Source organism: Elgaria multicarinata, chromosome 1 (assembly GCF_023053635.1).
Source record: "Elgaria multicarinata webbii isolate HBS135686 ecotype San Diego chromosome 1, rElgMul1.1.pri, whole genome shotgun sequence".
Classification (NCBI taxonomy): domain Eukaryota; kingdom Metazoa; phylum Chordata; class Lepidosauria; order Squamata; family Anguidae; genus Elgaria; species Elgaria multicarinata.
This window is the reverse complement of record NC_086171.1, coordinates 147693867-147716753: the sequence shown is the minus strand read 5'-3', so window position 1 is coordinate 147716753 and position 22887 is coordinate 147693867. Positions and strand designations below refer to the sequence as shown.

Here is a 22887-nt window from a genome sequence, read left to right as displayed (position 1 = left end):
TTCCTATTTAAGATTTCCTGTCACAAACTAAATTTTTAACCTTTGGAATTCATAATTTCCACTTAAGCTATGGAAGTACTATGTAATGAAAGACATATATTGTTAGGCAATCTTCCAGTGTTGTTTATTCTCTTTAATTTATTTATTAAAAAGAAGTCTCTAAGATAGTACTGACATTATCTCAAAGAGCCAGTTTGGCGTAGTAGCTAGAGTGTTGGACTGGGAGTCAAGAAATCCGTGTTCTAGTCCCCACTCAGCCATGGAAGCTCACTGGGTGACTTTCGGCCAGACATTGACTCTCAGCCCAGCCTACCTCACAGGGTTGTTATTGCGAGGATAAAAATGGAGAGAATTATAATGTACACTACCTTGAGTTCCTTGGGGAAAAGGTGGTATATAAATGCAATAAATGAATGAAAAAATGAAATGACTATTATTTTGATGACATAACCCTTTTATTTTATTTATTTATTTAAGCATTTTTATGCCACCATTCAGCCAAAAAAGGCTCTCACGGCGGCTTACAAAAGTATTTCTTTTCTGTCCGTCTTTAAATATTTTAAATAAATATTAAGAAATATGTGTAAGGCTTTGGTACTTTTGTACAAAGCCCTAAACAACTTGGGACCAGGATACCTGAGAGAGTGCCTTCTCCCTTACCAACCTGGTCACTGAGGTCATCAGAAGACATGTTCCTGGTAGTTCCAAATGGACCTATGGTACTGCCTGGAGTCCATCCGGAGAAGAGCCTTCAATGTGTGGCTCCCTTCCTATGAAACTCCTTGCCTCGAGTCAGGCAGAGGCCAACACTGTGTTGTTTTCAACACCTCCTGAAGACAGCTCTTTTCCCGGAAGCCTTCCTTGGTTGACCAGCCTCAGTTTTATTGGCACTCTGTTGCTGCTGTTGTTGTTTTAAGAATAATTTTAATATCATGTTTCATTCTTTTTATCTTTTGTTCATTTTATCTCTTCTTGTTCACTGCTCTAGAATATGTCTAGATGTGGAGCAGTGTTCAGATGTTGTAAATAAATAAATACCAAAAGGTAAATAAATAGTACTACTCATAAAGTATATAATGTACAATAATTTGGGTGACGTACCTCCCGTAATAAATAAGAAGCCTGTAAATCAACGAAGTGCACCATGCTGAAGTCTAAAATAATGGTGTGAATCATGTATATTGCAGACTCTCCATCTGGTGGATACAACTGAGTTGTGGATCTTGTTAAAGGAGGGTCTGAGCAATGCCATAATTTGTTTAGATCTTCTCTCCTTTTTACACAGTCATGTCCTGTTGCCCTTTCTCTGGCAGTTGGGATTTGAATGCATTGAGTATCGGAAGGGTATCTATTCTCATTTCTTGTCCAACGTACCAAGGCCAAAGAAGAAGAAGAGAATGACTCATTAGCTGTGTGAACACGCCTTAGAAGTTTCTCTGTATAAGGTACCTAGGATGCAAGAGAGTTGAAATTCTAGACCAGGGTAGGATGATATTGTAATTTCTGCATTTTTACTTCCTTTTATTAAAATATATATTTTATACATTTACATGTACATTGATGTTCATAAGTAGAACATGGCTGCATTACACATCCAGAAACTTCACATACCCAAGAATTCTGCTATTCTCGACATAATTTAATGTTATCAGAAAGCATTTTAATTTTAATCTTTATCTTAGAGAACCATCTACCTATGTCCAATTTACTTTTGGATGATTACTAGTACTAATTCTGATTCACTGTTGGACTAAAAAAAACAGTGTGGATTTTTTGTCCATACTGATAAATAGGTCTGAGTACACATGAAGACTTAGGGGACTTCCAGACAGGGCTCCTAAAGCTAGCAGTAGGAAGGAATTGTGTAGCTGTTCTGTCTTTTTCTCTTTAATGGAGTTTCTGGGTTAAGAAAAAAGACAAAGCTGTAAGAAAGCACAAGAGGGTCACGAGTTGATGCTGTCATAATCTGGACTGCCCCCTACAGCATTCTGGGAATGAGGCAGGCACATTGTTTTAACTGTTTTAATAGTTTTACTGCTTTTAAATTATATATCGTTTTAATTTGGTTTATGGTTTAATTTGGTTTTAGCTGTGTATATTTACTGTTTTATACTGTATGCTTTTATCTGTACGCCGCCCTGAGATCTTATTGATATAGGGCGGGATATAAATGTTTTAAATAAATAAATAAATAATGGTGCCATGATAACCTTGTTTCAAAGCATCCTATACCTCACCTGCCCCCACAGCATACTTTGGAAAGCCAACGAGATGCTATGAGCTTTTCTACATGAAGCTGATAACCTGCTGTATCAACAGAATTAAGATCCAAGCAGTACATGAAAAGTGTTTCCATTCCTGCTACATAACTTCTAGGTGGCACTATGGTATAGCGGAGTAGTACAATTGCACAATTGTAAAACATATTTTTTTTCACATTCACAAATAATAACGCATTTCCCCTTCTCTAAAAAGAGCTTTTGTACACGAGGCATTAATTGAGCACTCGTTGTTCCTTACCCAAGGTTCTTTAGCTGGCATTGTATTCCCCCCAGTTTTGCTTCTATTTTTTTAAGAGCACTTTCCCAGGTTTTTTTGACTTGGGAAAATTGAGTATTATTTCTGAAACTGAAAGAAAAAAGATTTTTCTACTTGTGTAATTGCATTATTCTGCTATAATAGTGCAACCTAGAAGCTATGTAGTGGAAAAGCAGAAAAGGGAAAACTCTGTGTACAACTGGATCTCAATTCTGTGACAAAACCAAAAGTAGATACAGCACAGCCTCATCTAGAAAAGCAGATTTTTTTTTGCCAAAGGTGTGTTTAAAAATAGAAGTAAAACTGGAGTGTCATGACATTATCTAAAACCCATAAACAACTGTGGGTAGAGAATGATGGGTACACAATAAATGACTGATGTAGAACAGTTCTCTATCAAAAGCAAAATAAATAAATAAAAATCTCACTGCATTCACTATGGGAGTTGGTAATCCCATTCTGAGGGGTCCCTAGAAGAAGCACAAGAGAACGAAGGCTACCCTGTTCCCATTCCCATTCTGTGCAGCGTGCTCCTATGCTGCATAAGGACTTTCCCCTTGCACTGGTGATGACACCAGTACCCCTTTTGCATTGGCACAAGGGTGGGGCCAGTCGCCATGGGCCATAGTAAGGGTCTGCTTGCACATGTAGATAAACATAGGATAAGGCTCTTCATCTTTTCTACGCATGGAGCTTTTCTACACAAGGCTGTTAATCTGCTGTTTCCACTTTCAGTTTAGCTGCAGAATTGAGATCCGAGCTCTACACAAAGAGAGTTTCCTTTTCTGCTTCTAGGTGGCACTGTGGTACAGTGGAATAATGCAAATACGCAAGTGGAAACCATGTTTTCTTTTGCTTTCTTTAAATAATTTCACATTTTCCCTGCTCTAAAAAAAACCTTGCTGAATGCTGCTTAAAAGCAGAAGTGAAACTGGAGGGTAATGACATCATCATAAGCAACCATGAGTAGGAAATGAAGAGCACATAATAAATGCCTCATACAGATAATCTCAAATTCTTCCAGTGACATATTTCTTAGAAGCTAATGCTCTAATGTAGGTTCACTTCTTCTCGGCTGTCCTTCACTTGGCAGGTAAAGCTGCTTTATTCAAGAAAGCCTTTGGCCTATAAGTGGCTCTGTTGTCTGTCTGAGTGCTGTTTTTTATTTTTTATTTTGTAATTGTTGTGTTTTTATGTATTTTAATGTATTGTTTTAATCAATTCTAATTGGGCCTGTAAGCCACCTCGAGTGCCATTTTTTTGTAGAAAGGCAGGATACAAATCAAATAGATAAATTAAAAATATAAATGATAAATTACACTTTTCAATTTTTAAAGTCAAATTCTGTGTAAATGTGTATATCAGGAGTCTTTAGATTTAGGGAAGGTGAAAGCCTTTGCCTTAGTGACACCAGTCTGGGAGTTCTGACATAGTTTCAGTTTAAAGAAAAACAACAACAAGAGAAATCTCTGACCCTAGGTAATGCTTCAGGGGGGTCGCAAACACAGGCACAGTTTAAATCCTTGTTCTGTCCTCTCATACTAGACATACTGACTGAGATCAAAGCTCTCATTTCATGTTCATCAAGAGGGACTGCCTTCATGTCCATCTGAAACAGAAATAGGGATAGGTTATCAGAGACAGCAGTCTTTTTTGAGTGCAGGGATTTCTCCAAATCCCTGCTCATCATTCGGAGGGCAATCATTTACCTTTTGTAAAATGTAGGCTTTGAAATGTTTCATATTTGCAGATGAAATGGAGGCACAGCACTGGAATATTTTCACACCCTGAATTTCTATGGCCTAAAAAGCAAAACACAATGTAAAGCTTTACTAGAGAGACCTGCAACAAAACCTTGCAAGCTTAGTGTGCTCCTTTTCACGATTCCAGCCAGCCATACCCTTTTCCAAGATATACCATGCCACTGTCCCTCCTGGGGGCTTTCTTTATGGTGCCAGGTTGGCGCCGCCTCCCTCTTAAATCCCTCGCTTTCCCTCCCCTGAGGCAGTGCCAGGTAATTCTGACACTGAGGAGGGAGCAGGGGGTTCTGGGTGGCCATCCGAATACCAGCACCACTCCTGCCCTCTTCCTGGTGGAAGCCAATCAATTGCCAGTTGCCTTCCACCAGGCGTTGCCCCTAAGTTGCCCCTGGATTGGCCCCAGAGCGATATCAGATGTCGCTCTGTTTAAAAAAGTCAGAGTAAATCCCTGACTATTTCAAAACGCAGAATCGTGGGGAAGCCCTGTGGTGGCTACAAAGCTGCGCTTGCATTGTCTAACCAATGCAGCGCAGATTCACAACCACTTTGGGGCTTTCCCCACGTATAGACAGCTCCCTAGTCTTCTGGTCCCTTCCTGTGCCTACTCCTCTGCAACTATCAGTCAACATTCCATGCCCATTTACCATGCTCAGTCCCCATTAAGCTGCTTTTGAGTCCCTCCCCTCTTAAGTTTTTTTTCCTATTTTTTTTGGGGGGGGGGTAATTTTGCAAATATTGGAGTCTCCCCTCTTTCCCCGACAAGCTTGCTGATTCCTCCTTCTTGTGTAGTGATGGTGTCATTTCAGCTACATAATAATCAGTATTTGGAGAATGAGTTCACTGAATATCCTGGATGCAGAACCATTTCGGAGAAGCTCTTGGAGGCTGCATTCCAGCAACAGGTAGGATGGAAGGCCAAACAGGCAAGGCCAAATCTATATCTATATCGATTGTGATATTTTATCTTAAAGCTTTTACTGCCAGTATCTAAGCCTTCAGAGAAGCATTTCAATCTTTTAGAATTGGGGGTGGGTGATGGATGGAATGCACAAAGGCCAGGAAAATATCAAATGATTGGTGGTTGGGTGGAAAGGGGGGTGGCCGTCTGATGAACCTTGGAGGGCCAAATCGTAAACCCCAGAGGGTTTGATTTGGCCCTGGGGGCTGAGTTTATGGACCCTTGCTGTGTCAGATTGGTCTTCTCAATGCCAGACAAAGACTGTCATCAGATGGTGGGAAAATCACATTTCCCTGCCGCCGCTGTCCCACAATAAGAACGAGCAGCTTCCTCTTTCTTCACACAGAGGAGAAAGAGGAAGCAGTGAAGACCATGTGGCCCATTCAGTGGGTGTTTTTATCAAGCTGCTTTTCCTGCACACAGCAGGAAATGGCGGCACGTTTCGCTTCAATTTTAAAAAAATCAGATTTACTGGGTCTTATTCTGCTGCAGAAAAAAAGAACAGAAGGAGCAGGAGGTGGGTGTTGTCATCAAAAGGACCCACAAAAAACCGTGAGTGACCAGTAACAAGCATGCGATAAAAGACTCGTCTGATGATGTGCAAAAAGACCTATGAATTGCAGACTGTGGAAATCTACAACAGGATTTTGTTTCAGTTTCCTTCTGATGGTACTGAAAATGACCTAGCTGCCAACACAGAAGGATAACCTTTTAGCAAAGACCTGAAGGATTGTTTTATGGTTTAGATGCACAGCCTATTTTAGGCGTATTAATTGAGATGCTTGGCTAACAAACAGGGACTTTCTGAAGAAGAGCAATTTGTACCTTTGGCATGATCCATTATCAGATAAATCATGCGTGTAAAGCAACATGTAGGTAGTGGAAAAACCGCCCAGAGAGCTTTGGCTATGGGGCGGTATATAAATGTAATTAAATAAATAAATAAAATACAAATAATAGCACAATTTGCGCATCACAAATCTGCTTCTATTGCTGATGTCAGAGGAAGAAGATGATAGCAGCCACTGTAGTTGTTAATTATATTCTGTCAGAAGGACCACAATGACATATGTTTTCCAGAGCTACTGTCAGGTAGCCAGCAACTTGGCTTTTTCAAGTATGGCTCTTCATTACCAGTCATAATTGTGGTAATTATACATAATGCCCTGTCAAAATATAGTTCTTGAACTTAATTGAACCTGATGATTCTGATAGAGGCTGGTTATACAGCAACAAATTTTTATTCCCCCAGGCCCCTTACCTCATGGTAGTCAGAAAAACTGCGATAAATATTGGTGTTTGGAATCTGACCCAATGTCAACATCTTCATTCTGAAACAAGATATAAGTTAGTTCTCCTTTCCTTTCTTCTTAGAGACTGAGTAGTGCCAACAGTACCAAACTTTTCACTCTATCCATTTTCCCCCTGTAAGTACCCCGGAAATAATTTGTTTACACAAAAGGAAGGAAACTGTGATGGATACAGACAACAATGATCCAACTGGGGACATAGTTTCAAAAAGTGGAAAATCAGTGCCCCAAAAGAGAGGGCATTTGCTTGATAAGATGGCCATTATTATTATTATCATCATCATCATCATCATCATCATCATCATCATCATCATCATCATCATCCTGCCTTTTGCCCATTATGAACAGGTGAAAAAAAATTAGACCTCTACTGAAATATTTTGAGTGAACATAGAATTATAGAGTTCGAAGGGCTTTGCTGGCCATCTAATCCAGCCCTCCGCTTGATGCAGGAAGCCTAGCTTCTGCTTAAAGAACGTAAGCAAGGAAGAGACCACAAGTCCTCCAAGTAATCGGTTTATCAAACTGATCTTATCATCAAGAAGTTTGGCCTAAGTTCAGACCATATTGCAGTAGAATGTGATATTCTAATGTCAAGTTTACTTTTAGAGTGTTTCACAAATGAGCTAACTGAGCCCATAATATATTACATATTATTGGTATTATTATTTTACAATATCCTATTTAACTTTCCACAACTGAAATCAAGAGACAGAGATCATCATAATCTGGCCACAGTTCCTTTTTTAATCACATTCATTACATTTTACCTCTTCTTATAGAAACCATATTTTTCTAATATATTCCTATAACAATATAATTTTCTTTCTCCACATACATTTATTGGCTATTTCATATGGAAATGCTACAATAGGAGTCAGTTACCTGTGTGACCTGACACTTATTATGAAAAAGGCAAATCCCATAGCAATTCCCAAGCCAATATCCAGACCCAGACAGATTACAGCCAGAAAGGTCACAATCCAAATTCCCTGTAAGTAAAAGAAGAAAAGAGAAGAGAAGAAACAACAATAATATTATCTACTTAACAGGCACAAAACTGGAAATAAAACAAAGTACAGCATGACGAGAAAACATGTTTGACTTATGGAGAATGAAAAAGCTGAAAAAAATTGTTACCCGTAGATTTCATGTCAAAGTTCAGGGTAGCGTCCTCATACATGCTACATCATCTAATCCTGCAATCATATACACACTTACCTGGGAATAAGTTCCATTTAACTTAATAGGGCTTACTTCTTGGTTGACATGTATTGGATTGAGGTGCAAAATGTCATAACTTCTATGTGCTGTTCATAATGGCTCAGTTCAGATATAATGCTCAGTCTGATAAACCATGACTTAGTATGGGGAAAAGGCATGGGCCCCTATGTTCCCTCTTCGTGTTCCATCCTTCCACACCAGCTTCAGAAAACTTTCCTAGTTTCTTCAACCACAGTTTTTCATGATGACTAAGCTGGGCCACTGTGGTCTAAGGAGCTCCCTCCAGACTAGGATATGAAATCAAGATCTGATGCTGGTTCAAAGCTTCATTTGGAGGGTGCACTTAAACCAGTTTACCAGTTTTGATGTTGACCAATTAGAAAAAACTCATGTACAGCTGTATGTTTTGCCTAAAGGGGATATTTTCATAAGGGAAAATTTCACCGGGGGGGGAGACTTAACACCTTCTTTCCCAGTGCCATGGTCCTAATCTAAATTGGGACACCTGAATGGTTATGTTTTTGGTTTTTGTAAAAATTTAGAGATGGGATATCTGAACATGGTTCTCTTGTCATCTTGTCTAATTTGATCCTAGGTCCCTTTGACTAGCAGAGTCCAAAGAGATATAGATGTGGAGCTACACTGGCATTACAACCACTATTGCACTGGGGTAACATTACTCTGCTACCCCACTTCATTTCTCTCTCCAGCCTTGTGTAGGTTATGTAATACTTACAAAATCATATTTGTCCTGCCTCCACAAGAAAGGGACATCCATAAATTTTTCAAGAAATGGGAACATGTTGACCAGTACAATCGCTGCCAAAACAGCCTGTAAGAGTTAGAAAAATGGTTATTCTTTTGCCAGTTCTGGATGATAATATGCAGATAATATGCAGGGCATTATTATATAAAGTGAGAGTAAGAACTGAAATTACTTAAGTAGGAACGAACAGTTTTTGTTTATTTTCAAAAGTTATACTGGTATCTAATATTATATAACTCCATGGGCTTGTCTTGAAGAGAGGAAAGCCTCCAGATGGATCTACAGTGGGGCTAGGTCAGTTCTATGATACAGCAGCCATTGCAGAGCTGTCCCAGGGCATTCCCCTGAAGCTCCGGTTTAAAAAAGTCGGGGACTAACCCCGACTTTTTAATGCAAGCAGGGCACAGATGTCCATCTGCCATCTGTCGCCATCCTCTGGCTTTGCGCCGGAAGTATGTCCCAGCTAATGATGACCCCTGATTGGTCGCCATCACTGGACAGGGAGGAGGAGGCTGGAATGTCTCTGTGCGTCCTCTAACTGTGCCTGCTCTTTACGCCCACCATACCGCAAACCTCACAAAAGTTAAGCACAAAAGTTAAGGGCACCAACAGCAACATGGTGGCTGCCCTGTGCCCCTCTGCCCAAAGAGTAGCAGCACCACTGTGGTGAGAGAGATTGGCCGCACATCTCCCCCCTCTGCAATTGCTTTCTCTTTGGCAGCAGGTGGGATATCCCCCTCAATGTGACAACCACTGGACTCATTCCATCCCAAAACCTGCCCAGGAAGGAGGAAGAGGGAAAAATGGGGTGAGGGAGAGGAATGGGGTGCATGGGATGGCAACGGCGGCCCCTCCTCCTCCTCCCAGTGAGGTTTCAAAACCTGCATTTGTGCTCCTTGCCATGGGGATAACGTGAAGGAGCACAAACATGGGAATTTGATGCCTCATGGCGCCAATGCGCCACCATCAAGACACAGCCCAGAGCTTCTACCATTATATTTACATATTATACTTCCCCACAAAATCTGATAACCTCCAACTACAATGCTCCTGAAAAGGACCTGTATCTACACATAATATAATAATCAATACATATTGATGTAGGCATGCAGAAATTCATCTTTAAAAATAAAGATCTTCTTTGTTTAACAGAAATTAAATAGAAATGAATTTTGAAAAGTTCAGCAGATGGACATGGCGTACTGCAAAGCTGTTTCTTAGTATTAGATTTTACTACTAGCAGAGGTCTGCCAAACATTAATGGGAATCCCCCATCACCTTCAGAGAGAGAAGATGGTGCTGCCGGCTATTGGGCGATATAGAATAGCTCCGGCTATTGGGCGGTATAGAAATGTAATAAATAAATAAATAAATAAATAAATAAATAAATAAATAAATAAATAAATAAACCCAACTCTGCCCATTGTGGAAAGACAGTGCCATTCTAGGTGTTACCATAAAATGACACTGCATGGCCATGCAATAATGGAGGACACGATAGAAGGCTGGTCTTCTGCACCCCCATTAGTTCTCTCTCTTAGTTGACATGAAGGTTCAGGAAAGATTTCCCTTGAGCTGCTTCTCCACAGATGTACAGTCCAGCCTAGAGAGCTGTTAAAGGAAGCATTGAACAATGCCTAGAGAATTTATTTAATAGACATCTCATAAACAAAACAAACGTATGAATGAATGTGCTCCTCTGTCTCCCAGCCATGTTCGACGTGCTAATGTTCATACAGCCAAGGGATAGAGTTTTTATAAAGAGCTATCTCCCAAACTGACATAACATAAATGTGTCCAAGGACTGCCATCAATTTACTGAGGTTCTGTTTCACATTAACTTACATTAGGAAGGAACTGGAAGAAATAGCCCAATTTTAGCACAGCCACCAGCATTAAGGAAACTCCAATCAGAGCTGCAAGCTAATAAATATACTGCATTAGAAATAGAAAGCCATACGGATCACTTTTTGCTCCACTACCGAGTTCATTTTGTCATCCACAACAGTGTATCTTATTCAGAGAGTATTCAAAATTGTGTGTTTAATGGAGATTAACATGCTGATATTTCAGTTTGTTCATTTCTTATTAATTTGATAGAAATATAGAAGGATATAGCATTATTACATCTACGACAGGAGTTTTATAAACAAAATTCTTATGTGGCATCTTCACTTGTCACATTGGTCATCATTTTGTTTCTGGGCCCAATTCAAGGTGCTTGGTATTATGACCTGAAACTAGGATATTTGAAAGACTGCCTCCTTCTACGTAAAGCTGCCTATGGTTAACTTCAGAGACCCTGCTCCATGTTCTGCCACCAAGAGACATGTGGTTGGCAGGGAGACAAGACAGGGGCTTCTCTGTGGTAGCATCCCAATTGTGCATTAGGTTGGTCTGTTACTTGCTCTCTTTTATCATGGGCAACTAAATAATTTCTCCTCCTGCCATGGGGTCATTTTAAATTGTTTTTATTTTGACCTGTTTTAATGCTCTCCATTTTTTAATTGTAAGATTTTAACTGGTTGTAAACTGTTTTGTGGACCCATTTTAGGGCTAAAATATGGTATATAAATGTTTTTATAAATATAAATAAATAACTTGTGTGAAGTGTTTCTAAACCTAAGAAAGCACAGTAGTTGTTACTCACAAACAACTATTCCACCCATTACATTTATTTACATGACTGCACTCTCAAAAACAACCAAAATCCTTCATATAAATAACAAAGACAATGTCTGAACTGTTCCTAAAACAAGAAACTAAACCAACATTTTAAACTACAGTGAGGCAATTCTCAAGAAGCCATGTTTATCAAAGGACTCATGAGATATTGATTGTTTGCACAATCACATTTACATGTTTGTCTATTTATTTAAATTAAAAATTCATAAAATTCATACTTCATGTTTATACGCAATTAAATTCATACTCCATTTGAAATATGATTATGTTGAATCAATAAAAATGCTCGGAACCTTCTTTAGCTCCATATTGTGTAGAAAAAACCCTCTCCCTAGTAAATAATCCTAAATGAGATCTGAAAGAATCAATGCCTTTTAAAATCAACAAGCTCACCTGAGTTTTTCCACCCGTCTTCTCCTGAACAACAGTTGTAGACATAGCACAGCTGACAGCAAAATTTTTAAAAAGTGAACTGAAGACATTGCATAGCCCAATGGCCATTAAATCCTGTATGTGATAAATCAAAATTAATCCCTCTCAAATTATGATAAAAAATACTGTTGAAGAATGCAGGTATTAATTCTACCAGCAAATCTTAAATGACAGCAAATCTCAAAGGAACTAGTCACAGTGAGAGTTTTTGATAAGGAATAAGAGGCATCTGTTGTTTGCAACCATTATGGTAAACTCGTGTGCTGCATCTAAAATTTAAAAGTAGCCCAAGGGAAAGCATATGACTCCAATCAGGAGAAGCATTGTTCTCTTTCCCTTTTAATTTTACCCTTCCCCCCCACCAAACCCTCCCACCCTGAAGCATCCCCCATCACTGTAAAAAGTATGAGTGGATTGACTCGCTATAAATAATATTTATGAGGGAAGCAACCCTATACTTTAGCTGAGAAAGGCTTACTTGATGAAATGGGAACACAGAACTAGGGATTCCAAGATGAGGGATTGTCCCACTGGCACAGCTACTCAGTGCCCATGGCGAGTTGCTAAGCACCAAAAATCACCTCAGACACTTCCTCCTTTTCCTCAGCTCTGAAGCCTACGCTCAAGTCTCTTCAACCATGTGGAGACTAAGACCTCTCAGTGGGACCATGGCTCCTTCCAGGGAGGGGAATCTAAGACCAATAAGCTTTGAGAAGGTGTGTGCATGAGTTCCCCACCTCCAGACTATAGATAAACTGAAAAAAAGCAATCTAGGGCTTGTCTAGGCAGGTGCTTTCCCCAGCGGTAGCTTCGGAGTGGCAGCAGGTGATCTACATGACACAGCCGCCACTCCAAAGCGATCCAGGGGCAAAGCCCCAAAGCTCCGCTCTAAAAATGTGCCAGCCCCTCAGAATTTCCTGTTCCCTCTTTGCTGCAGTCCTCACAGTAGCTGTGTGTAAGTGTTGGGGCAGGGGATGAACTTTTTCAGCAACAATATATTGTTGTGAACTTCCCTTATTGTATTTTGGGTTGGTCTGGTTTTCAATGGGTAATTAAGACCCAATAGCTTTATTAAAGACCTTCTCCTGGTTGAGATAAAAACGCCTAGAATTGGTTTGTTGATATGGATCAACACAGCTGCCTGTATTTTTGGCTTCTTGAGGGTGTGGCTATGAGACTATCATGATGAATACTGTAGTTCAAAATTTACCAGTAGACTACTGAGGCCTCAGCTAGACGAGGGGGTCGGAGGGAGGTGATCTTGCGATTTTATGATCGCAAGCTCGTCACCCTGGTTTGTACGCAGCGCGCGGCATTGCAGCCACCATTTTTTCTTTTAAAGGAGACTGAGCACATGAGTGCTCGTGCACAGAAGGTAAGTGTTTTCCCCCCAGAAATTAATTTCCCCCACTCCCCACACCCCCAATGGACACAGAGCTCCTGAGGAACTCTGTGCAGGTCCTGGCTCATGGTTACTCACAAGGAGTTGGGACAAACTGATCAGCCTGGGACCGTGAAAAAAGCGGGCTAAAAGGGTAGGGCGATATCCTGGCCCAAGGGAGGGATCATTCCTCCCTGCCCCCGGGATCCCCTATGCGTCATCTGGATGCACAGGGATGATCCCAGGGCGATCCCTGGGATAAGCCCTCGTCTAGCCATGGCCTGAGTTTCTGGAATGTGATGCTGAACTCTTACCTGGGTATGTCTTAAGTGATAGTTGTGAATATTTGCATACTTCTTGCCCACAAAAATGAGAAGGAAATAGCTCACTATTGCCAGGGATGAAGCATGTAATACAATCTTGTTTAATTTCGAAAAGTCAGGTAATGTAGGATGCAGAAACCTGAAATAAAAGCAAAAGTTTGAGTCCCCCTGTGTATTGTAGAAATCACATCCTTAAGAACTCTGCCCAAGATAATGTCCTGTAGCTCTGTTTATTTACAGGGTTACTTCTTTCTGTTTCAGCACAAACACCATGACAACCAAGCAGATAGTGGTGACTTTGTGAGCATGATCTGTTACGCCTCAAATAAGGAATGATACATTTGCATTATTAGCCGTCTTGGAAGCTTTTAGTGAAAGATAAGATATAAATCTTTTAAATACTAATAGGTAGATATATAGACAATACCATTTTGGACAGAAACTAGTGCCGTGGTTTACCACAGTAGTGTTGCTAACTCCTGTTGAGAATATATACATGAAGAACACAATAATAATTAAGACTTTTCGTGAATATAGGTGGTGTACACACAGCACTGTTTGCAAGAGCATAGAATGTTTACATTGATCAGCAACCACTGCTACTACATCTTGTAAGTGAGCATGCATGCTCACTTCAGGGCTCTGTTGACAAGGAAATGCTCTAGCCTATATTAATTCTCACGTGCTAAATTGTGCTGACTTTAGTAAGCGCTACTGACATGTATGCACAAGGCCACCGCAACAAATAGCTGGATGTCAGTATAGGCAGAATGAAAAACTTGGCAAACAAGCTCTGAGAGGTTTGTAAGAGAAGGACCACAAGGCATTGCTTTGCTAGACATCCCTTGGAATGGAATTCCAAAACTAGGGGACTGATCCTAAAAAAGAAAACATCTTTAACATAGTTCTAGCAAATCCCAAGTGAAATTTTAGATGGCAGTATTCAATGAAGTGACATATTATATTTGGTGTGGCTTACCAACCTGTCAGGGGCCATTGTAAACACTCCTTTACTGGATTCAGCATACAGACGTGTTTGGCTAGAAAGTATGGTGAATACAATAATCTGTAAAAGAAAACAATGGAATTATAAATTATTTGAGCCAAAGACTTATTGTATGTCTTTCTGTCAGTCTGTGATGGAGCTAGTAACTATCCTGTTCTGGCCAGAGAGAAGAGGACTGCAACAAAGGGAGGCATAATGGCAGGTCAGGTCATGGCAGGTAGGGCAGGATTATGTCTGGAAAAAGCAGCCATCCATGCCAATGGACACTCCCCCCCCCCCCCCGACACTAATTGCTGTACCAGAGGGCAGGATTTTGTGAGTTTCCCTATACCTCAGCTGGGAAGGGAACAGTTTTGTTTACAGGGCAAGTTTCCTTGTGAGAAGAATGCACTGGAGACATCGTGTTTACTGGCTAAATGAAGTTTGGCCTTGGAGTAACTACTGACCTATTTGGGATTCTGCTTTCTGTTTGGTTCGTAAGTTTATAATATATTTTTATTTATTTATTTATTACATTTATATACTGCCCCACAGCCGAAGCTCTCTGGGCGGTTTACAACAAATATGGTAACTCAGTTGAACATTTGATATTCATATTCTGCATTCAATTCTAAATTTCTGTTTATAGTCTCTATAAATATACAGGCTGAATATTGGGTAGCAGACATGTAACTAGACACACAGAGCATCATCACACCGGGGAGTGGGGGGTCGTGTTTCCTTACCCTCACTTTTCTGCCCCTGCTTCTGTCTCTCATTACTTCTTCTCTCTTCCCAGATGGGAAAGAGGAAGTAAACAAAGCCCATATGGCCCATTCAGGGGCTGTTTTGATTGCATGGCTTTTCCTGCACGCAACAGGTGATTGAGGCACATTCCTTTTTTTTTTAAAAAAAAAAAAGGCAGATTTTTGGGGGAGTCTATTTTGCAAAGGAATAATGAGCAGAAGGAGCAGGAGGTGCATGAGAGGCGGACATCGTCGTCTAAACGATGTGTGCACAGCTGTAAGTGGGCAGTAGCGAGTGTGCGATAAAACACTCATCTGATGAACCTCACAGTGCTAGTTTTTAAAGCAGAAGCAGTTTCCACAAAAGCAAACAGCATCTCTCTCCTGCCCTCACTTCCTCTTGTCACTTCAATGCAAAAATTCAGATTTCTGACTCCATTTCAACTCACAAAATGTTTCTCTGCAGCTTCAGCCCACATTTTTCAGCAGATGGGGTGTTGTTCACGAGCTTGTAACTACCAGCCATCACAGGCAATAAATGATCACATAAGCAAGCATCTTTTAGTTCTCAGAGCACATCAAGAAGCATCTTCAGTGCTTGAGATTTTTCAAATGGCTACATATATATATATAAAGAGGATGCTTACAGCAGTTTAAAAAGCTGTCCTGAAATTCTAATATCAGGCTTTGATTCTGCTTCAGACAACTATGATTTTAACTGAGACTGCACTGGTACCTTTTACTGAGGCCCTTCTCAGAGTATCTCCACATTATTATACATTTTCTTTCCTTATTTGATAGATTAGTAGCAGCATGCAAACATTGTTAATAACTTTGACGCAGACCACGTCTATTTCAATTTCTACAATGCTAAAATTTATTGTTTCAAGTTAAGCATTAATATTGCATTGCCTGTTCCTGTGTCATGATAGCCACACGGTAGGTTCAGAAACACTAACAATTGTCACTTTCTTTTTAAATATATTTCAAATTTATGGTGAAGGATTTCCATGACCCATTAACATTTCAAGCTTGCAATCTAAACACAATGGACCAAGGTCTCCTTTTCGTCTAAAAATAAATCAAGCCCATACATCTTGTTCTCTTCTCTCTCTCACTGTCTGTCATTTGTTCACAAACACAAGAAGCAGCCTTTGATATTAAGATGCCCCAATCCAGATTTTGGTATTTGCTTCAGTGTGCTTCTAGACATGCAGATGTCTTTATTAATTTCAGTAGTTGGACTCAATCAATGCATACATTCAGGTGAGGTAGGTGAGAGAAGAGAATGCCCACGTTGGGCTGCAGCTATGACAATAAAAAGAGCAGATATAAAAGTCACAAGTGGGACCAGTAACAGATATTGCAGTGTGGACACTGCAGTGTGGACACCTCTTCCAGACACTCCATTCTATTCCCCCTCCCCCCTCCAGTTTTCTGTGCCCACTGAACGTGCTCAGTCTTCACTAGGCTGGTTTTGGGTCCTCTGTCTTAATCGCTACCCCACCATTTTTCCTTAACTATTTTTTTGTACTTCTGCAAATCTTAAGCCTACAGATCCCTTCCTCTTCTGTGTGGAATGGATATTGCCATTTTGGATACATAAGGGACAGCATTTGGAGAATTGAGTTTGCTATTAATATATATGTATATAGTCAGTCATATAAATGACGATCGAGAAGTTTAGTTCAACTGAATATTGGGGCCAGTGTATAAAGATGAACACCTGTTTAATGAGATATTAACTACAATTAATGGTGGTGGTCCTCTAATCAGGACAGGACAGGACACAAATGGAGTATGAACCACACAAGCCACTATTCTGTGAATCACCCCGTCTCCTTCATGGAGCTTCTTTCCAAAGTCTAAAGACAATACAAATTTTGAAGAAGGCTGTTCCATGGACAGTTCTATGCTTAAAAGCCATCATTTAAGGGATTTAAGGGATTTTTTTTTCTTCTAGTGAAAAAACGATTGTCTGTGGTGCATAAATATACTTTTATTCAAAGAATGTATGATACCTACCAAAAAAAGCTCCATAGGAAACTCAACAGGATAGTGTTTGTACGTTATCTTAATGCATTTACTGATCCTCAACATTAGTAAAGAAAGCAAGAACAGTAGTATACTGGTGGAATTAGCTTTGGGAAGACCCATGCAGTAATATACCAAGTTCTGAAAAGAAAAGCACCAACAAAAAATGTTCAGAAGCTGTTTGTTTTTACAAGGGTTAACTAACCATTGACTAACAAAGGCAAACCTTAGATAATTATAGCCATTTCCCCCATTGTGGCAGAATGAGCATAGATATATTTAAAAAAGGTTAATAGTTTAAGAACATAAGAGGCATGCTGGATCAGAGTAGGGCTCCATCACACCAGCGATTTAATGCACTCTCGCCTGGTGTGTGGTTTTGCAGCATGGTACTCACATGACAACCCGCCTCGTCCCCAGCCTTTTCTGACTTTTCCTAGAATGGGGAAAGTCTGGATTATTTTCCCCAAGTGAATTTAATGCATCTTGAAGTCTCCATGTAGTGCTGTCCTCTTGCTTTTTTCTTTGTTGAGGGCATGTGCTTTGAATGGAGTCTTGCTGACGAAAGGGGAGGGCGGGGCAGTTCTCCAGCTCCCTCATTTTTAAAGATAGAGATGGAACTTCTGATCTTGAGAGCTCTTATGTAGAACTTTAAGCATGCCAAGTTTGAATCAGATCGGTTCATTTCTTGTTTTTTAGGAATTTTTAATTTCCCCCACTTAAACTGCCTGTTTGCATTTGTGGAGCATCTATTTTCCTTTACTTTGATAATGTGAAGCTGTGCATCTCCAGCTCATAAAATAAAGGTATGCTGGTTCCCTTACTTATTTACATCAAAGTCATACTAAAATCTGATGCATCCTTTCCTTTGAGTAAACCCCATTTAACAGAGAGAGACTTACTTCTGAGTAAACATGTATAGAATTGACTTTTAATAGTGTGGTCACTCAGAAGCTTTTTTTCTAAAGTCTAAAACAGCAAACTGGAAAGAAGTGTTCTGCAACTGTATGGTTACTTCTGATGTCTTCTGTTTTATCAGTAGTAAGTCTCTCTCTGTTCAATGGGGTTTACTCAAAGGTAAGCATGCATCAGAGTTTAGTATGACTTGGATGTACATTGCAGTTGAAATCAATGGGAACCAGCAGATCTCTATTTTATGAACTGGAAATGCACAGCTTCACATTATCAAAGTAAAGGAAAATAGATCCTTCACAAATGCAAACAGGTGGACTTTCACATTGGTGGACTATCAGGGAAAGGGTTTATGGGGGGAATTTTAAAAATCCTTAAAAAGTCAAGGGATGAACTGATCTGATTCAAACTTGGCATGGCTAAAGGCCTCCTTAAGAGCTATCACTGTGACAAGTTTAATCTCTTTGTCTTTAAAAATTACACAGATGTAAGAATTTGGTTAATTTCCATTTTAAAAATTCGTTAAAATCAAGGCAAACTTGATTCAAACTTGGCAAGGCTAAAGCCCTCCTTAAGAGCTATAACTCTGAAAGGGAAGAGCATTTGCAGTACTTATGAAACAGAGGTAAAAATGCAGTAAAAAAAGGCAAACCAGGGGAAAAAATAAATGTGATGGAGCCCCAAGGGTCCATCTAGTCCAGTATTCAGTTCACACTATGGCCAATCAGCTGTTGACCGGGAACTCACACACAGGAATCATAGAATCATAGAATAGCAGAGTTGGAAGGGGCCTACAAGGCCATCGAGTCCAACCCCCTGCTCAATGCAGGAATCCACCCTAAAGCATGCCTGACAGATGGTTGTCCAGACATGGGTGCAACAGCATTCTCCCACCCATGTTCCCCAGCAGCTGGTGTACTGCCTCTGATACTGGAGGTAGCACATAGCCATCATGACTAGTAGCCATAATAGCCTTCAGGAATTTATCCAAACTAGGGTGACCATATGAAAAGGAGGACAGGGCTCCTGTAACCTTAACAGTTGAATTGAAAAGGCAATTTCAGTAGGTGTCATTTGTATATATGGGGAACCTGGTGAAATTTCCTCTTCATCACAATAGTTAAAGCTGCAGGTGCCCTGCCCTCTTTTAAATCTGGTCACTCTAGTATAGCTCCTGCACCTTTAACTGTTGTGATGAAGAACGAGTTTCACCAGGTTCTCTGTATATACAAATGACACCTGCTGAAATTCCCTTTTCTATGCAACTGTTAAAGATACAGGAGCCCTGTTCTCCTTTTCATATGGTCACCCTAATCCAAACCCCTTTTAAAGCCATCCAAACTGGTGGCCATCACTATATCTTGTAATAGTGAATTCTGTAGTTTAACTATGCATTGTTTGAAAAAGTACTTCCTTTTATCTGTCCTGAATCTCCCACTAATCAGCTTCATGGGATGACCCCAGGTTCTGGTATCACGAGAGAGGGAGAAATGCATGCATTTCTATACGGGGAAGTAACAGGTCTGGATTCTCATTATGGGTTCATAGCAATGGGTTCATTGAAGCAGAAGCTGTGTGTATGAGTAGTGCAGCACTATTTATTTGTTTATTAAAACATTTGTATCCTGCCCTATTATTATTGGGATCTCAGGGCGGCATGCAGATAAAACCAGAATACTATAAATGTAATTTACACAGCTAAAAATCTATTAAATCCATGCAGTCTCCTCCCCGCTTCATGATAAGTGGGTGTTCCTAATGCAGGCTGGGCTTCCCTAACTTGGTGTCCTCCAGATGTTTTGGACTTCAACTCCCATCAACTCTAGCCAGCCTGGACAATGGTCAGGAATGCTAGTGCAAAACATCTGGAGGGCACTAGGTTGGAGACAGCTGCTGTGGGCTATGGGCTTAAAAAGGGTAGCGGACTGCCTTCCTTCCTGCAAATCTCCTGATCCACCTCATTCTGCTGGAAACCCAGAAGCGACAGTAGAACTGTTTAACTATCTGTTCCCCTTTCTTTAAATGAGCTTGGCAGAACAATTAATCTATTAATAATGGAGTAGATAAGCAGCCCAACAGTGCCCATCCATTTGCAATCTGAAGACACTTTTTTGAACCAGTAACTTGCAATCCTCTGTTTGCAACTTCTTAAGCTGACCTCCACTTCTCCTGCCCAGAAACAGGAACGGCTTTGTATTGAGGCTCAATTTACTCACATAAAAAAATGCCAAAGGGCCGGAATGAAAGTCAATCACAATTCCAAAGATGAAGGAGAGCTGGGATATAATAACATGCAAAGCAGCTGCCGTGAGATAAGCATTCATGAGACTTTCCGATACATATGTTGTGACAAATCCCAAGCCGAGAAAGACTAAAAGCAGCTAAAAGGAAGACATGAGAGAAACAAAACAAGAATATTGGGGCTTTGAGGCCAAGTCATAAGCCCCTATTCCCCACAATACCACCCCATTTATGGAGAGTTGCCATAATGCCTGTTTGGTGTTTGAAGAAGCTGGGCTTTCTCTTTGGAGTTCATGTTGCATGATCTACAAGCATGGAAATCTCCAAAATGTGAGTCTCCCAATTAATGTCACAAGGCTTCAAAGGTGCAATGTTATGCATGTTTAGACAGAAAAAAGGCCTACAACTCCCAGCATGCCCCAGCCAGTATGGGGCATGCTGGGAGTTGCAGGCCTTTTTTCCTGTCTAAACATACATAGGATTGTTCCCTAAATTAGTCAACTCTTTCAGATGCCTGAGTTAAGCCTATGGCCACACTTTCTGCCACTCTCCTCCTAAAGCCTGATCCCATTTCCTCCTCCCCTATGATTCTAATCCCCGGGACCATCTTTCCCCACACCTTCCTAACCCAGAAGTCACTTGCCTCCCAGTTCAGGATACTTTAAAAACACAATCATAAGAAATTAAAACCAAGTACATTTCCTACCTGAATAATCCCAACCAAAAATGTTGTAGATGCAGTATAAGTTAATGCTTCCATATAATTCTTCATAAAAGTTTCATCGGAGAAGTTGGCCAGACTGGCATTCCCTGCTGATCTAATGTTGAGATTAAGTGTGTTTTGAAAGTTTGCCACCATTGCATTTAGAATACTGAAAGAACCTGTTGCCGGAAGAAGAAACCAAAGGCTAAAGAGAAATTCATAGCAATTTCAACTACCCCTTTTGTTATTTATTACATATCCCACCTTTCCACCTATTGGGATTATTTAGTAATGATGCCTTTTGTTACAAAGACAATTAGCAGAGAAGAAACAAAAAGGCAAAAAACAGAATATGCATTTACCAGTCCCACATGCCCACAGGCTATCTTAGAACAATAAAGGAGACCACGTCCTTCTTTAATGAAGCAAACAGTTTTACTCACAAATATTCTTGCATGCACAATGCAAGTACAGTGTAGATTTTTTTTTAAAAAAAGTTCAGTCCATTTTGAATTCCATTACACAGTCAGGAGAGAACAAGCACATGCATCCCAGCCATGGTGGAAGGTCAGAGAGAGCGGGATGGGGAGAGGAAGTAGAGGAGCAAAAGGAAGAAGTCACAGGATCCCACACTGCAGGTTATAAAGATCCTAAGGCTAGCTGTGGTCAAAATTCCCATGAACTCATTAACTGCAACACTGTCCCTTTCCAGTAACTTGCAGAAAAGCTTGCAATATTCTTAACACCACAAGGAGCTCAAGGTGTCAAATGCCTTTCAAAATGGGACCCAGAAGGTATAGACTAGGCAGCCAGTCTCTACCTACTGTGCATAGCTGCCTTGGGCTGCCAAGAGACCAATGTGCAGTGAAATCAGAGCTCGCAGGGTTGGAGCACTGGAAAAAGTGAAGTACAAGCTGAAGGGGCAGGATTGCAGCTTGAGATTGATAAACAAACGGTCAAGGAACACCTAATTTCTTTGAATGAGTTCAAATCTCCAGGGCCCGATGAACTGCATCCTAGAGTAATGAAGGAGCTGGCATAAGAACTCTCAGAACCACTGTCTATTATCTTTGCAAAATCATGGAAGATGGGTGAAGTGCCAGATGACTGGAGGAGGGCTAACGTTGTCCCTATCATTAAAAAGGGCAAAAAGGAGGAACCAGGGAACTACTGACCAGTCTGTCTGACATCCATCCCTGGGAAATTTTTGGAGGAGATTATAAAGAAGTCAATCTGTAAGCACCTTGAAAATAAGGCAGTGATTGCTAGAAGCCAGCGTGGATTTGTCAAGAACAAATCGTACCAGACTAATCTGATCTCATTTTTCAATTGGGTAACCTCCCTTGTGGACTGTGGGAATGCTGACTTCAGCAAAGCTTTTGACAAAGTACCCCATGACATTCTGATTAGCAAATTAGCTAAAAGTGGGCTAGATGGAATAACTATTAGGTGGATCCACAGTTAGCAACAGACTCAGACTCAAAGTGTGCTTATCAATGGTACCTTCTCAAACTAGGAGCAGGTAACAAACGGGGTACCACAGGGCTCAGTCCTGGGCCCAGTGCTCTTCAACATTTTTACTATTGATTTGAATGAGGAGGTGCAGGGAATGCTTATCAAATTTGCAGATGACCCAAAATTGGGTGGGATAGCTAATATGTAAATCTAAACAAAGGTAAAGGTAACTATGAATCAATTGAGAGGAAAGTTATGTGAGAAATGTAGAAGAAAGAATAACTGTTATAAAATGAAGATATTAAACTTGGTAAGATGAAGAGAAATTGAATCTGACACAACATTATTAATCTTCCCTGAATGTCTATGCAAGCCTCTTCACATAACATTTTAGCACAGATAATAATGTTTTAATGGAGGAGATTATAATAATA

General features: G+C 40.4%; 2 protein-coding genes across 2 annotated transcripts in view; one reads left to right on the top strand and one right to left on the bottom strand.

Annotated features, from left to right (window-relative positions):
* Positions 1-22887, bottom strand: part of SLC26A8 (solute carrier family 26 member 8) — a 32688-nt gene that overhangs the window by 2916 nt on the left and 6885 nt on the right. Inside the window, 13 exon segments of the mRNA XM_063135940.1 lie at positions 1102-1449; positions 4013-4147; positions 4248-4340; positions 6518-6587; positions 7452-7558; positions 8527-8622; positions 10402-10479; positions 11635-11748; positions 13369-13516; positions 14361-14443; positions 17134-17283; positions 20271-20435; positions 21002-21177. Of these exon segments, the coding sequence (XP_062992010.1) occupies positions 1102-1449; positions 4013-4147; positions 4248-4340; positions 6518-6587; positions 7452-7558; positions 8527-8622; positions 10402-10479; positions 11635-11748; positions 13369-13516; positions 14361-14443; positions 17134-17283; positions 20271-20435; positions 21002-21177 (1763 nt within the window).
* Positions 1-22887, top strand: part of GPX7 (glutathione peroxidase 7) — a 47086-nt gene that overhangs the window by 18819 nt on the left and 5380 nt on the right. The window lies entirely within an intron of this gene.